This window comes from Electrona antarctica (genome assembly GCF_951216825.1).
Source record: "Electrona antarctica genome assembly, chromosome: 7".
Lineage (NCBI taxonomy): Eukaryota > Metazoa > Chordata > Actinopteri > Myctophiformes > Myctophidae > Electrona > Electrona antarctica.
Window position 1 is genome coordinate 22,622,707 of NC_136812.1, and position 15,833 is coordinate 22,638,539.

At 44.0% G+C, this 15,833-nt stretch overlaps 1 protein-coding gene across 1 annotated transcript in view; it reads left to right on the forward strand.

The window, feature by feature from the left end:
- LOC306927259 (tensin-3-like) overlaps positions 1 to 15,833 on the forward strand; it is a gene marked incomplete at its 3' end in the record, with an annotated part of 28,507 nt that overhangs the window by 995 nt on the left and 11,679 nt on the right. The window contains exons 2-12 of the mRNA XM_079506968.1: positions 3,262 to 3,453; positions 5,131 to 5,181; positions 5,259 to 5,381; positions 5,670 to 5,734; positions 7,390 to 7,473; positions 7,887 to 7,999; positions 8,340 to 8,400; positions 8,512 to 8,587; positions 10,433 to 10,562; positions 10,875 to 10,940; positions 12,635 to 12,742. Of these exons, the coding sequence (XP_079363094.1) occupies positions 3,298 to 3,453; positions 5,131 to 5,181; positions 5,259 to 5,381; positions 5,670 to 5,734; positions 7,390 to 7,473; positions 7,887 to 7,999; positions 8,340 to 8,400; positions 8,512 to 8,587; positions 10,433 to 10,562; positions 10,875 to 10,940; positions 12,635 to 12,742 (1,033 nt within the window). The 5' untranslated portion in view covers positions 3,262 to 3,297. The remainder of the gene's footprint in view (positions 1 to 3,261; positions 3,454 to 5,130; positions 5,182 to 5,258; positions 5,382 to 5,669; positions 5,735 to 7,389; positions 7,474 to 7,886; positions 8,000 to 8,339; positions 8,401 to 8,511; positions 8,588 to 10,432; positions 10,563 to 10,874; positions 10,941 to 12,634; positions 12,743 to 15,833) is intronic.

The following is a 15,833-nucleotide window of genomic DNA, read 5'->3' on the forward strand; positions in this document are numbered from 1 at the left end:
GTTGTGAGAACAAACATTCCTAAAGTTTTGTTTTGGTTTATTTTTGAGAGGCGTGTGTGTGTGTCCTTTTTTAAGTGGTGCAACCACTTCCTTAAGTAGCTTTGTGTGTGCCTGCCTGCCTGGCTGGCTACCTGTGTCTGAGCACGGAAATTGCATTTGGTTGGTTTTCAAAACCAAGTGTCACTGTTGTGCAGCCTGACACATACATATTAACTGTATACGATTTCAGGTGTTACAGTACAGTACAGTACAGTACAGTACAGTACAGTACAGGGACCCCCACACGGTAACTGTCATTTCTCGACCGTTTCGGACGCGGGGCAGCTCGCCGGAATCGGGCCGGCACCCTGGCCGCGTTCTTGCGGGTCTGGAAGGTCCTGGGGACCCCCCGGGGACCCCCACAAAGAATTGCACCACTTACTTGTGTGATTATTTCTTGTTTATTGCTTTGAATTTGTGACATTTGTACTGTCCATATTTTCATTGTTTTATAATGTAAATCATTATTTATATATTTAATTTATATATATACTTTTTTAATTTTAACATTAGCTAAATAAAATAAATGTTATGAGTGGTTTCACATGTTGTTGCTAGAAGATTGAGTTTGTATCTTTTTTGTTTCCCACCCAAGTATGACACATGCATATGCGCACGCACACACACACTCTAGGGCGGATATCTGGCAGCTTATAGTCTAACCAAGGGCAAAGTGCACGCCACACTGTAACACTGGAAACAGCACAGTTCATCATTCTCCCTTATTACTCTCTTTCCCTCGCTCTGTCTCTCCCTCCCTCCCTTTCTCCCACGTCTGAAGTCTCCACCTCATATGCTATAGCACTCAGTAAGAGACAGACACTTACTCAATAGGCTTCAAATCGCACAGAAGATTTCTCCTCTGGTCAGCACCAGAGTAGGTGAGCCTCTTCTTTTGTTCATTAACACGTGTTATGCTTATACTGTATCTAGCAATGTGGAAGTAATGCTAATCTGTCTTCAGCAGACGCACTACAGCAGCTCATGGTTTTTCAATAACAGCCGATTCAATTTCTTGCATGATGCAAACGTGGTGATAAAACTTCTCTTCCTTGCAAAGTTGTAGTAGTCCAATGTATGTATAGGATAAGCCAAGATGTCCATGTGATGGATGATGGTACATTTACAAGGATTAACAGTGGGACAGCTCTCCCACTGGTGTTCCAGATGCAGTCAACGGGGCTTAGCCTACTGACACTGAGATCTGTGAGAAGGAAGAACAGTGAAAGGAACAGAATGGCACTCAAATGCAGCAGATGGGCAAGAGAAGCTGTGGTTTGGACAAGAGGGGTGGGAGGTGGTCACAGTGACCTGTTGCATTCAGGCTTAGAAATTCTCTGGCATTCTTCTGCCATAGGACATGTGCTTGCAAGTGGATCGAGGCTAACTGTGAGTAGAATTAACCGCTGATAGTTGGCTCTAGTCCCACTGCACTCAAGATGCCTGACTGTGGACACCTCTCACTGTCAACTTTTGCTTATGGCGAACCAGTGTAAAGGAAGGAGAGGATGGACAAGGGAGGCTAATCCATTTCGGAATGCATTCCTTCCAAATGTGAGGTAGTGACCATAATTAGACGTGGCTAGTTTGGTTCAAGGGCTTCTCTGTACACTGAGCAGCACGCCCCATGTCCCTTGTGTGTGTGTGTGTGTGTGTGTGTGTGTGTGTGTGTGTGTGTGTGTGTGTGTGTGTGTGTGTGTGTGGTTAAGTTGCACATTTCCGTTTGTTTTGGTTCTTCAAGCAGAGCACTGACAAATTTAGACAGGAGTGTTCCAAAAATGTTGAATAAACAGTCTAAAAATACATAATTTGAGACCATGCCGTTCATTGAGATTGAGTTACCATATTCTTCTGCCATATCCTGTGAATGGTTTCAACAAATAGAACAAAGAATAGAAAAGAACACTAGACCAATTCCAATAACTCAACAACTCAGGCGTTGACACATTTGAACAAAAAGTAAAACTAAAGACATGTTTTGTATATGTGTTATTTTTACACAATATACTGTAGTTTCAGTTATTTCAACATTTATTGTTTTAGTTTTAGTTTAGTATGAGTTTATAATACCCTTGGTGAGATGTTTTTACAGGCTCTGAGAGAAAGACCCTGTTAATGAAGAACATCTGCTTTCATGAATACAGTTGGTATACTTACTATACTAGTGTGATGATCAACACAAGATTCAGGTTGCAGACAGTGTAAAACCCTCTGAGAATCACTCTCCTAAAAACATATGCTGCACTACATGTGTACTCCTGCTGTCATGTGGCAGGGTCCAAACACAAGCTGATCAAAATAGGTCACTGCTTGATTTTGCTGTTTTAGAAGTGTAAGTGTAACTTATTCATTTTTTGAGTGATAACAAAGAATAACTATTACTTGTGTCTTCCTCATGCTACAGTGTGACAGTCTAGACAAACAACAAGTTTACCCCCAAATTACCTCTCTTACAATATTAATTATACCAAGAGTCAGGACACAGGATAAGTGTCCACAGACCCAAACCTGGTGTATCTGACGTGGTCACATGGTTGTGGTGAAGGTGAGGTTGTCCACCTGGCTTTCTATAGTCTCCCTGTCCCTGGCTATGTTTCCATCATTCATGTGCACTAACATGCATGTAATTGTCTTGGGTCCATGAGTTCTAGGAGACAATTGGATCCGCTGCGTGGGCAACACAGAGAGGACATAACGTTCAAGTTATTAGATCAAGTTAGAGGTAAAATGAGATAAATGGTGTGGCTCGCATTCCAAGTTGCAATGTAAACAAGGCCTTGAGGTACAAGGCTAATTGAAGACATTTACAAGGATTTTGTGACTTCGTTTGTGGAAATTGCATCGAGGAGTAATAATCTCCTCACCCATGCAGCTAATCTGCTGCGTGGGCAGCATCCTTCTTCTAGGAGACACAACATGATGTGGGGCTGTGATGACTAAGCTTTCAACATATTTATTTAAAACCCTTGATTTAGCATAAGTGTTTTCGGATTAATCTAATGAGGCAGACTGAATTCAAATTTGCCAATGTCGACCAAAATGATGTGCCTCGCCGATGACTAACCGTGGATAGGCCACACAGTAAGATTTGCTTAGTAAAATCTTTTGATTTATAGCCTTGTAAAAATACTCAGTTCCTCATATAGTAGGCATACGACATTACATTTTCCATGACTACTTTCTCCCTCCCTCCTTTCTCTCCCCCTCCTTTCTCTCCCCCAGACACTTCGTATGAATGTTTGACTGACTGACGGAGTCATGGAGGAACGTTTGACCAACCGATTTGACCTGACTTATGTCACCGAGCGCATCATCACCATGTCCTTTGCGGGAGTGTGGTCAGAAGAGACCTACCGCCAGAGTCTACGTGACATCACACTGATGATCCAGTCCAAGCATGGACACAACTACCTGGTGAGATGGTATGCATGGGCTGGTATGCATGAGATGCATGGGCAGTGGTGGAAAAAGTTTAAAAAAATTGTTTTACTTAAGTAAAAGTATCAATACTGCAATGTAGAAATACTTTGTTACAAGTAAAAGTCCGGAATTCAAAATGTACCTGAGTAAAAGGTATTGGCATAAAAATGTACTTAAAGTATCAAAAGTACTGTACTATACAGAATGTCCCATTTCAAGTTTTCAAATGTATTAAAATATTTTGAAAATAGCAGATCTACAAGCGCACAATAGGCCACATCGCGACGCATTGTGAGCTTGTAGAGCGGCTATTTTCAGGGCTGTATAGTGTATTGTTTGTAATAATAATCAAAGTAACTAGTAACTAAAGTTTTCAAATAAATGTAGTGGAGTAAAAGAACAATATTTGCCTCTGAGGTAGTGCAGTAGAAGTAAAAGTATAGTAAATTGGAAATACTCAAGTAAAGTACCAGTAAGACCACGCATCCGCCTCGTTGACGGCAGACTGCTGGGCGAGTGCTGGCGCTTTGGCATGGGGGGTTAGATCAACATCTGACCCCCCATGCCACAGATCAACATCCCCCTGCCAGTATAGAGGGTATGCGCGTGACATCATCGTACCTGGAAGTTATGCAGGAACGCCCACTGAGTGGCAAAATACTACTTTCTGTCAAGAAATGCCCTGCATTTGATTATTTTTCTAAGTGTCAGAGTTTGGAAGTGCTTGTTTTCAATAACACAACATTTTGCTGCCTCCTGCATTATGTGACATTTAGAAACAGGTGGTACGCAGGACAGTTGAGTGATTTCCAACGAGCGCTTCCAAACTCCAACTACATGCTGCAGTGCTCAATGTTTTGCCACTCAGTCTAGATGAGGGGGGCGTGTCCTGATGGGAAAATCATGCATGTGCATACTCTCTATAGCAATGGTTCTGTCCTCCGTGTTTAATGACATTACTTTCTTGGCATTACGTGCTTGAGGCCAATCTTCGTGCACTTCATTGCTACTACCAGTAGTACCGGTAGTTCACTTCCTTTCTCTGCTGTGTCAATGTCATCTACGTAGTCAAGATCGGTGATCCTGATGGGATTTACTCGCTGACTCTTTAGTTACACGGGTACACCATCGTGGGCCAGAAGCTTGGCTTGTGTCCTCCAGTATCATCTGTGCAGCCATCTTCTCAGGAACACCATAGGCACATACACACAGGAACATCATAGAGTAAACCCTCCTGTAGCCCAGAACCAAGCCGAGTAGACCCACCTGTAGCCCAGACCCAGCCGAGTAGACCCTCCTGTAGCCCAGAACCAAGCCGAGTAGACCCACCTGTAGCCCAGACCCAGCAGAGTAGCCCTGTCTGTGTGTGCACGCATGCCTCTGTGCGTCTGTACATGTAATGTGTCTTGTTAGCCTCAGTGTCTTCAGTTCAGTTAAACTCAAAGAAACATTGGTGTTTTAAAGATGCCAAAGATTGTCTAAACAAGCAAACACATGAATGAAAGTGATAAATCATAATCAATCATGTATCTCTCTCTCTCTCTCTCTCTCTCTCTCTCTCTCTCTCTCTCTCTCTCTCTCTCTCTCTCTCTCTGTAAAAATATGGGACATTTTCCATTTCCTAACTCTCTTTGCTCATAACAAGATATGAACTATTTATTTATTTTCCAGCTCATCAACTTGTCAGAGAAGAATAACAGTCTCACTCAAATGAACCATAAGGTAATGTCAATACAGTACAATACAATACACTTATTCGGGAGGCATTGCAGTGTGTGAGTGTGTAAATTCTGCCCCAGGTTCTGGACACGGGTTGGATGGATCTCCTGGCCCCCTACCTGGACCAGGTCTGCAGTGTCTGTACAACAATGGAGAACTGGCTCCAGGCGCACCCCAAACACATGCTGGTCCTACACTGCAGGGTAATGCCTGATTTATTCTGTGACTGATATAGTAGATCTATAAGCTCAGAACAAGTCACTCCTGCACACGTTGGCTATTTTCAGCAAATGTGTCCTACTCTCATATGCACATATTGTGTGTGTGTGTGTGTGTGTGTGTGTGTGTGTGTGTGTGTGTGTGTGTGTGTGTGTGTGTGTGTGTGTGTGTGTGTGTGTGTGTGTGTGTGTGTGTGTGTGTGTGTGTGTGTGTGTGTGTGTGTGCGTGCGTGCGTGCGTGCGTGCGTGCGTGCGTGCGTGCGTGTCCGACAGGGATGCATCGGCAGGATTGGTGTACTAATGGCTTCTTACATCCACTTCAGCAGCCTATCAGCCAGGTAACAGTGATACCAGAAGTTAGTGGTTCCCAAATGGTGTGCCACCATAACATGTGTGCCATGGAATTTTGTGACAACCACACATTAATATTACAAGGTATTTATATATGTGCGTGTGCGTGTGCGTGCGTGCGTGCGTGCGTGCGTGCGTGCGTGTGTGCGTGCGTGCGTGCGTGCGTGTGTGCAGAAGTGCTTTGAGATTTTGACTTGCCCATTGGTGTGCTTTGGGCACAAAAACCACTTAAGTGGCCAACTTTGGAATGGGAGTGAAGGCCTTGAACCTTTCTAAAATATGGGGGATAAGTGCCATAATTTACACTAACAAGACATGTGTCAACTCTTTCATTTCCCCTTTCTGTTTCCATTTAGCAAAGGACATAATGTTAACCTATCTGCTGAACATGTATTGTGCTATCATAAGGAAATGCTCCTATATTTGGACATTGAAATCACCCCATCTCCTTCCTCAGGCCTCACCAGTTTCAAACCAAGAGTTTTCTCTTGATAGTTTCTTCTATCTATGGATTCTACTGAAAGATTGCACTAAAAACCCAGTTGAACTGAATGGGGATTCTAACTCAGGAGGATTGGTATGCAACCCTTTGATGATAATAAGTGTACTGTAACCGTAAAACTCAGCATTTTACACCCTACTGTTGACCACAATGAATTGATCAGATCAAATGCAGAGAACTTTGAACCCAGACTGATATTAGAATTTTGGGGCAGAGATCCTATCACTGTTGCATACCAGAGAATCTGTTTACTCTGCAGTACCAAAGTTATGTTCACAGCTGTAGAAGACAGACTCTTTGAATGAATGGAGTCATGTTTGAATTCTGTGAGTTTAATTACTCAAGGCTTTCGTTGTACAACGAATAGCGAAAATAGAACATCTACAAACTGAAGCTTGTAGTAGATCAGCTATTTTCAAAATGTTTGAGAATGTTGACATTCTTGAAAAGTTTCACTTGTAATGACCTGCCCAAAATAGGAACGCCAGGCTAAAAATTGTTAAAGTCATAATGGAGAGGACACAGGAAAGGTCACAAGTCACTGTCCACCAGAAAATACAAGACAATCAATGAAGAACTTGGTTACTTTCTACTTTCTTGTGCATGCACAAGCTTTTTTCTCCCACTCTGTCCGCGCCTGATTGTCAGCTGACTCACAGTTGTGCAACTCCTGATTGTCGCGTGTTGATAACATTGTTCCTGTCCCATAACTCTGTCCCAGCGTATCTTACAGTGTGTGTGTGTGTGTGTGTGTGTGTGTGTGTGTGTGTGTGTGTGTGTGTGTGTGTGTATGTGTGTGTGTGTGTGTGTGTGTGTGTGTGTGTGTGTGCGATCTTGTACAGCTATTCTTGAGAAGCCCAAATGTCCTGTACTGTACAATCCTACAAATGTTGTTTGTGGTGTGTGTGTGTGTGTGTGTGTGTGTGTGTGTGTGTGTGTGTGTGTGTGTGTGTGTGTGTGTGTGTGTGTGTGTGTGTGTGTGCGTGCGTGCGTGCGTGCGTGCGTGCGTGCGTGCGTGCGTGCGTGCGTGCGTGCGTGCTTGCGTGCGTTTTGAGTGAGCATGACCGTTTTCAGTCACTGAGACGTCGTACATAACTGTATGAAAATGTGTGAATGTGTGAATATGTGCGTCTCTCTCAGTGCAGAAAATTCCCTGGACCACTTTGCCATGAGGAGGTTCTACAATGATAAGCTCTCTGCACTGATGACCCCCTCTCAAAAACGGTAAGTGTTCTGGAGAGGTACAATAGTTCAGCGCAGTGTTGTAGGTCAACGGTCAGCCACGGATCAGCTATGAGCCTCTGATCTCCACTGTGGGCCCGTTTTTGACCTCAGATAACAAGGTCACACTTCAAACTAATCGCCCAGTTTATCCTCCAGTGGTACTATATAATTACTACAATTTGGAGGTAGTTCCACAAACAGGCAGTGTCATTCTCGTGCAGGGGTCATGTTTGTGGTGGACATTTCTGTCAAAAGTCCGGCTTTTGCCACGCCACGGACATACAAAATGAGCAGACAATAATATTACCAGTAACACATAAAACGTTACCCCTGAATGACCATAACAGGTAGAACCAAATTATTGATGACCCATGTTCTGGTATATACATCAGTGTTGTTCTTCTCTACTCCAGGTATGCGTGGATGCTGGGTGGTTTGTTGAAGGGAGGTCTGAAAATGAGATCTGCTCCGTCCTTCCTTCTCTGCGTCGTTCTACACAGTGTACCCACGATTAGACCTGAGGGAGGTGAGGAGTCCACACGTCTGATCATCATTTCAACTGAGCTGTGTTAATCTGTAGTGTTTACCTAAACCATACCATTGTTTCTCAATGCACTTTTTTCCAAGAAATTCCTCTTGGCAATGGAGCAACTATGCAACAGAAGCCATTCTGTTATCTAGGTTTGTAGGTAAATAGTGAGACTTAGAAATGTGACTATAGTTAAAAACATCTAGTCCACATATGTATACTGTTTTTGCGACAAACTCCTCACTAACAGTGCCCATAGTGTTATTGTTTGATGTCAGCATTTGTTTTGTTTCAAATAACAAATGATCTATTTTTGGAATGAATCTCTTCTCTCCAGGATGCAGCCTGTTCCTTAGGGTGTACCAGAGTCTACAAGCTGTCTACACCTCAGCTGTCTAGTACGATAGGCTTCATCACTCACACAATAAATTTTTACAAAGTTACAAAGAATACATACAACACTGCTGGGCAGGACTTAACACATGTTATGTTTATGTTCATAATCACAGCCATGTGCAAGCTGGCCAGACAGACAGGATTTACTTTGTGCTCCAGCCAGCCCAGCTACTCAAAGGAGACATAATGGTAAGACCTTTACCTTCATCTGTTTAGGACTATGGCCGATTATAAAATCACCTTCTAAACCCTGATCTAAGTTGTCTGAAAACCTTCATTCAAACATTACAAAAACGTATGTTGCTATATACTGTGTACATACTGTACCAAAATGGGTTCCCGTCTTGAAAGTATAGTTACAAAAAGGGGTTCCCGACCGTCCATAAATGGGTTTTAAAGGAGCACTTCTCCCATTTTCAACCGTTATCTTCATATAAATGGTCCTCAGTAATAGGCCCGGCTGTAGTGCACCGTTACCGTCAGTAACAATGGAAGTTGGAGATCCATGCCTCACCCGGCTATGCAATACCCGTTGTACCCGTGTCAGAGTACCCGTTCCACCCATCTGTCTGTGTCCCTTTTATGCCCATATGGAAATTTCTGTATCTGTCTCTCTGTGTCCTTTATTCCTATATATGGAGTCTATGGATATCTGTGTCAGGCTGCAGGCATGCCCAAATATGGAGTGTTCATCAGAACATATGGATCTCTGTCCAGAGACCAGGCAGAGGCATTTTGTGGCGGTTCTGGACAACTGTGGGTTCGACCAACTCGGGCACTGCACTCCCTGTGGGGGTGTGGAACGCATGTGTTGAATTTGAAGTCGGTGGGCGAACGGTTCTCGAGTTACAGCCGTACACACAGACAGACAGACAGACAGACAGAGACATGGTGCATTTATAGATAGAAGATCTGTATCTCAGCAGTGGACTGTGAACAGTTGTGAAACCTACCAATGACATCCTTGATGGGTATTCCAAGTTAATAGATTACCTGAATAATTATTTGTATTAAGATTGTCAAAAAAAATAAAAGAATACAGATGTTTTCTTCCAGGAAAGTTAGCATGCTAAAGAAAAGTTTTAAATCTTGTGTTTCTTGAAATTACCAAAATTGCCTATGATGTCATTGTTCATTCTGAACTGTCCACGGCCAACCTCTGAGGCACAGAAGAACTAAGAACATGTAAAACGAGATGTAAAAGCCAAAGGGTAAGGCCACTTTTGTAGAGGTTTGGGTTGTGTAGTTATACCTTGCCATGATGTAAGTCCAAATATGGACAAGGAATCAAAAATAATTGCTCCAGTGATTAGAAATTGAAATTTCAAAATATGGTCCTCATTGACTTACATTGTACACTGAAACAGCTCTCAAAGTCACTCTTTTAGTAGTAAACAAACACAAACAAAGTTGCTTCAGACAATAGAGCATCACCAAAACTATACTGTTTTATTTAATATTAGCCCATATATCCAAACATAAATGTCCATCTGATTTCATTATTAGACCATGTAAACAACGTTAAACTCACTTTGCCACTCAGGCACTCATATCACTTTGCCACTCTTTGCCACGCTCACTGTTGCCTGTCATGAGTTTCACTTTCACTTTCACTTGAGCAAGATCCAGCAATGCATGGTGGCATTCCTGGTCGGAGGTGCTTCTGTCTCGTGACTAACATGCATAGACAGCAGCATAGACAAATATGCAAAAATGTATTGTTGTTAGATGGCATGTTGTTTAGACTGATTCTTGGCTTGATGTTTGTGTTTACCAGGTAGTATCCAGGTAGCACTTAATTGTTTTTCTTTGCACTCTATACTTGACCACCAATCCTTTTTTAGTCATTTGTTGACTATGGATATGCCACTGTACCTTGCAATATGTAAGTAACTCTGGATAAAAATGTCTCCTAAATGCTTAATACAATAGTAAATTGAATTGTAGTGGCATGATCTGCGATTGGTCTATACTTTTGAGGTGACCAAATGAAGTGCGTGTGAATGTCTGTTTTTTTTTCTTTCCTGAGGACAGGTGGTTTGTTATGATAAAAACAGCCAGTCGACCAGCCGCCAGGTCATCTTTCGCCTCCAGTTTCACATGGGCATTATTCATGGGCACACCCTCACATTCTCCAAGGCAGAACTTGACTGCGCTTGTGGAGGTAATGGCATTTGTATTTTGTTACCATACCCGGCTAACTGCCATCTCTTCTTTCACGCCCATTCTTTTTTTGATGGTATTATCATGGTAGTATCTATCTTTAATCTGTAACCAATTTGCCTTTCAATCTCTTGGCTCTCTGTCTTTGTCTCTCACCCACTCTCTCTTGCATGCCCCCACCCCCATGTAAATATTACCTTAGAATAACCTTGTCACTTCATGGACTGCAGGTGTGAAGTACACAAGGAAGTATGTACTTAGTAAGTTAGTCCACACTATTTTGTCCCACTGTAATATTTACATCTCTCTCCAGACCCCAGGTTTCCTGAGAATGGGAGAGTGGAACTGGTGTTCTCAGACAGCCCTGAGAAGATTGCAGGTACTGTGCCATTTCCAATCCCCAATAGAATGTCCTTCTCTAACAGACACAAACATGCACACATAGGTCTATATGTATAGCCATTAAATGGCTCAATTACTGTATGTATAGACTAACAGAGGTCTGTATTCATTTATCTGTGGTTGATTTACTTTACATTCACCCCTCACTCTAACCTTAACCGTAACCAGTGCATGGCTTTACCATAATCCTAACCTAATACCAATACTAACAGCAAAATACTTCTATGACTCAAGATTAGAAATACAACAACAGCACAGCACACACGCACGCACGCACGCACGCACGCACGCACGCACGCACGCACGCACGCACACACACACACACACACACACACACACACACACACACACACACACACACACACACACACACACACACACACACACACGCACCTTTTCCTTGGTGTTGTGGTTGATGAGCACATCCTGCAACATGTTGCATTGTCTGTCTCTCTCCACTTAAGCAGATCAGACACATACGGTACATATGACTGGGCCTTAAACAGAGGACACATACTGCCTCATGACGCCTGAAAGGCTTCTCTGTTCACGGTCAGTGTTACCAGCACTGCTCCGACCAGGAAACGACAATGTTCTGTACAAACTACCCACAAATTGCAGTTGCAAAATACGAATATAAACATTTAGGGTACATTCAGAGTAGCTCAGTCTCTTGTGCAAACAAAGTCATCACGTAGCATCAGTGATGAAATATGTAGGAGGTGTGTGGGAATGGTATATGTACACACTCAGTCATACTGTAGATCTATCCATCAAATCTATCCATCCCCTATCTGTCAGATAGGAACTCACAGTCACCAATAGGGGGCAGTATTGCAGAACAGCAGTATAGGCTTACCATAGGCTATCTGAGCATAACAAACATGCACTCTTAACATGAACAGCAACATGCACTCTTACACACACACACACAGACACACACACCCCCGCACACGCACGCACGCACGGCCACACACACACACACACACACACACACACACACACACACACACACACACACACACACACTGCTGCTCTCAACAGGAAGCAATAAGAGTTTATCACACGCATGCATCTCACAGGAATTCAGATGGCAGATACAGTACAGAAAGGAAAACAGTCCAGGGAAAAACTAAACACACGCACACACGCACACGCACACGCACACGCGCGCACACACACAGATGTTGATAGATAAATACATTTGCCTGACTTAGAATCTCTGTTGTATAACTTGTCTAACTTAGGCTACGAAATTATTCACCATATATTTCAGTTCATCCAACATACATTTTCCACCAAAGGCATCAGCTAATGTAGTGTAGAGGTGTGCGTGTTTGTGGGTGTATGTATGTGTGTGTGTGTGTGTGTGTGTGTGTGTGGGGGGGGGGGGTTCAAGAGAAAAATTGCAGCCATTACAGATATATATACTATATACTGTACATACAAATCTCAAAGAATTTATACAATTATCAAAGCATTTAAAAAATGCTCAAAAATACCAAATCTACAGTATGTAGGCTATAAGCTAACATGTCGTGTCACGAGTCACGACACATTGTAAGCTTTTAGATCATCTATTTTCACTATTTGTTGTACGACAAAGTATATAGGGCTTAAGTGGTTAACTGGCTCATGACCAAGGCTGTCTCTTATTGTTTTCGTGTGCAGGCAGAGAGCTGTGGCACAATGGAGCCAGTATCACAGTGGACTATGACACCTTAGATCCTCTGGTGAGACGCGATTCATATCAGGACACGACAGACCCTCTTGGAATGGGTGAGAGACACGTCACAGACATTTGAAGGAAATCTCTCCCATTCTCTGTCTGTCTGTCTGTCTGTCTGTCTCACTTTCTCTTCAATTACCTCTCTCTTCAATTACCTCTCTCATTCCATCTCCCACCCTCTCACTCTCTCTGGTGTGATATCTGTGTAGTGTGTAGTGACATGCATGCATGTGCATTGTGCATGCATGCAGGTTTGGTGCTTTACTACCGTTGTTAGGGTCCGTGGACCATCAGGGGACAGTTTTACTTCATCGGCTAGCAGTTAACACAATAAGAGAATGCATATTTGTCCTGTAGTTGTAGAAATCTTTTCTAAATCTAATCTAACAACAAACATCTAATCCACCCACAGCATAATATGTTTCATTTTGGGGATCCTTGACACGAAAATGTTTGAGAACCACTGGTTTCGCCCTCCATTGGCCTTTACATCCCCCCCCCCCCCCCCCCCTCTCTCTCTCTCTCTCTCTCTCTCTCTCTCTCTCTCTCTCTCTCTCTCTCTCTCTCTCTCTCTCTTTCTCTCGTTCTCGCTACTTCTCTCTGCTTCTGTGTTTGTGTGTTCATGCCGGCTCCATTATTGGACAGGATTTCGCAGGTAAGCGATATATTTGCATAAGTGGGAAGTTCTGGCGGATAAATAGAGCACTGCTCAAGCTTGATGCTGACCTGCAGCTTCAGTTTTGCACATGGATCTATAGTGCCAATCCTGCTCTACACAGATTAGAGTTCTTACACTAGGTTACAGTAGGATGATAAAATAAGAGGCCTTGTGGTTAGAGGACCTGAAATGGAAAGGTTCGCTCGCTGTTAAATCCACACTGCGAACTAGTGCGTGCCCACTGCCCAACATGGATGTGCCTCTGAGCCAGCTACTAAACCTCTGTTATAGAGCCAGACCGGACCGATGCCAGATTTTTTCAGTGCAATGATGATACCGGTTTTGGGGAGTCCCATACCACAGATTACTGATATTTTGGGTGACATTTTGTCGGAAAGTGCACGGTATTCTAATCAATTACAAAATCTTAGATTTATCTTCACACTTTCACACATAATGACATGGCCCAAAATTGGGATAAGTGGCTAATATCGTAATTGTCGATAATAATGTAGTCAAAAAAGTCAGGCTCTAATAATGATGCTCTGATATACCTCGATGCAAGTCGTTCTGGATACAAACATAATTCTAAGTTTTTTACTGACAGCGTCTCTCTAGATGTCTGGCTGGGCCGTGTGGCCGCTGCTGTGTGTGCGGTCAGCTTACAACTGTTCCGTGATCCTAGAGAGTGTTCTTAGACCTGCCTGGGAATGGGTGTAGTGACATTCCCAGAGCCATCAGCCAACCAGCAGCGGGCCGGCCAGACCTACGCTTTTGGTGTTTTTGTTTAGTTAGAGCAACCACAACCACACACATACGCACGCACGCACGCACGCACGCACGCACGCACGCACGCACGCACACATGCACGCACGCACGCACGCACGCACGCACGCACGCACGCACGCACGCACGCACGCACGCACACACACACACACGTACACAACCACGAAAAGCACATACACTTGCAGACAGCTGAAACAATCAGTAGAACTGCCGATTGAGGTTACAGTTCCAGCTGTTTTATACCACTGCTAAATCTGCCCCAGGCAGTCATGTAATTTAGGCAGACCGAGTATTTTGGGGCTGTAACGCAAAGCGGGAAAGCAGTGTATGCATGCAACACAAGTGTGGCCGTGTGTGCACACCAATGTACAAGCACACGGGGGCAGCCGTTACGTTTGGCCTGTAAGGGCACAAGCGCATGCATGCACATGTGTGCAGTCTGCACACGGTGATAATGAGGGTCCGTGCTATAGCAAGTAACACAACAAGTCAGAGGAATGTTGTTTTCCACCCCAGGTGGTTCTGTTTTAAACCCCCTCCCTCTTCATCCACTATCCTCCTCTCTTCTACCTCCTCTTGGTAGGACACACTCTTACTCTCTCTCTCTCTCTCTCGCTCTATCTCTGTAGCTCTCGCTCTCTCTCTATCTCTCTCTCTCTCTATCTCTCTCTCTCTCTCTCTCTCTCTCTCTCTCTCTCTATCTCTCTCTCTCTCTCTCTCTCTCTCTCTCTCCCCCTCTCCCCCTGTGCTCCTCACTGGTGGGTGGCTTTCAGGTTCAGGTTGCAGGTTGCTATTTGTCCGTCTACTTCCCCTCCGTCACTTACATGAGCCCCCATCCCCCAACTACACACGCACGCACGCACGCACGCACGCACACACACACACACACACAGCACACACACACACACACGCACTCATACACACAACTCACACACATGCGCTCGTACACACAGCTCTCTCCTGGGAGCCCGCCCACATGTTTACATTCCCCTCTCCATATTTGGCCAACTCAAGGTCCTTTACTGTGTGTGTGTGTGTGTGTGTGTGTGTGTGTGTGTGTGTGTGTGTGTGTGTGTGTGTGTGTGTGTGTGTGTGTGTGTGTGTGTGTGTGTGTGTGTGTCCATCATGTGTCACTAAAACTCCTTCACCTGCATGTGTGTTTCTCCCCTGTGTATGTTTGTGCATGGGTCTGTGTGTGCGTGTGGATGCTGGTTGTCGAGTGATCCACCTCTCAGTCTCTTTCTGCTGCTCGTGCAGGAAAAACAAATCTACATCACGGTAGTATTACCTGTGGACAGGATGGGGGAGAGAGAGAGAGAGAGAGAGAGAGAGAGAGAGAGAGAGAGAGAGAGAGAGAGAGAGAGAGAGAGAGAGAGAGAGAGAGAGAGGAAGGAGAGGGGAGGGGACATGGCAGCAAAAACAGAAACATTTCGAAGAGAAAAAACTGAAGGCGGGATTTGCAGCACAGGGACAGTGAGAAAGAGAGAGGGGGGAGAGAGAAAGAGAGAGAGAGAAACAAGGGCTGGAGTGACAGAGGGAGAAAGAGGGGGGTTGTTCTAGCACCTTTGGAAAAAGATTGCTCTTAGCTTGTTCTTCTCGTGGCAACCTGAGAGCGACAGGAGGAAAGAGAAGCAACTCCACAACAAAACTGGTCTGTTTTTATTTCTCTCTCTCTCTCTCTCTCTCTCTCTCTCTCT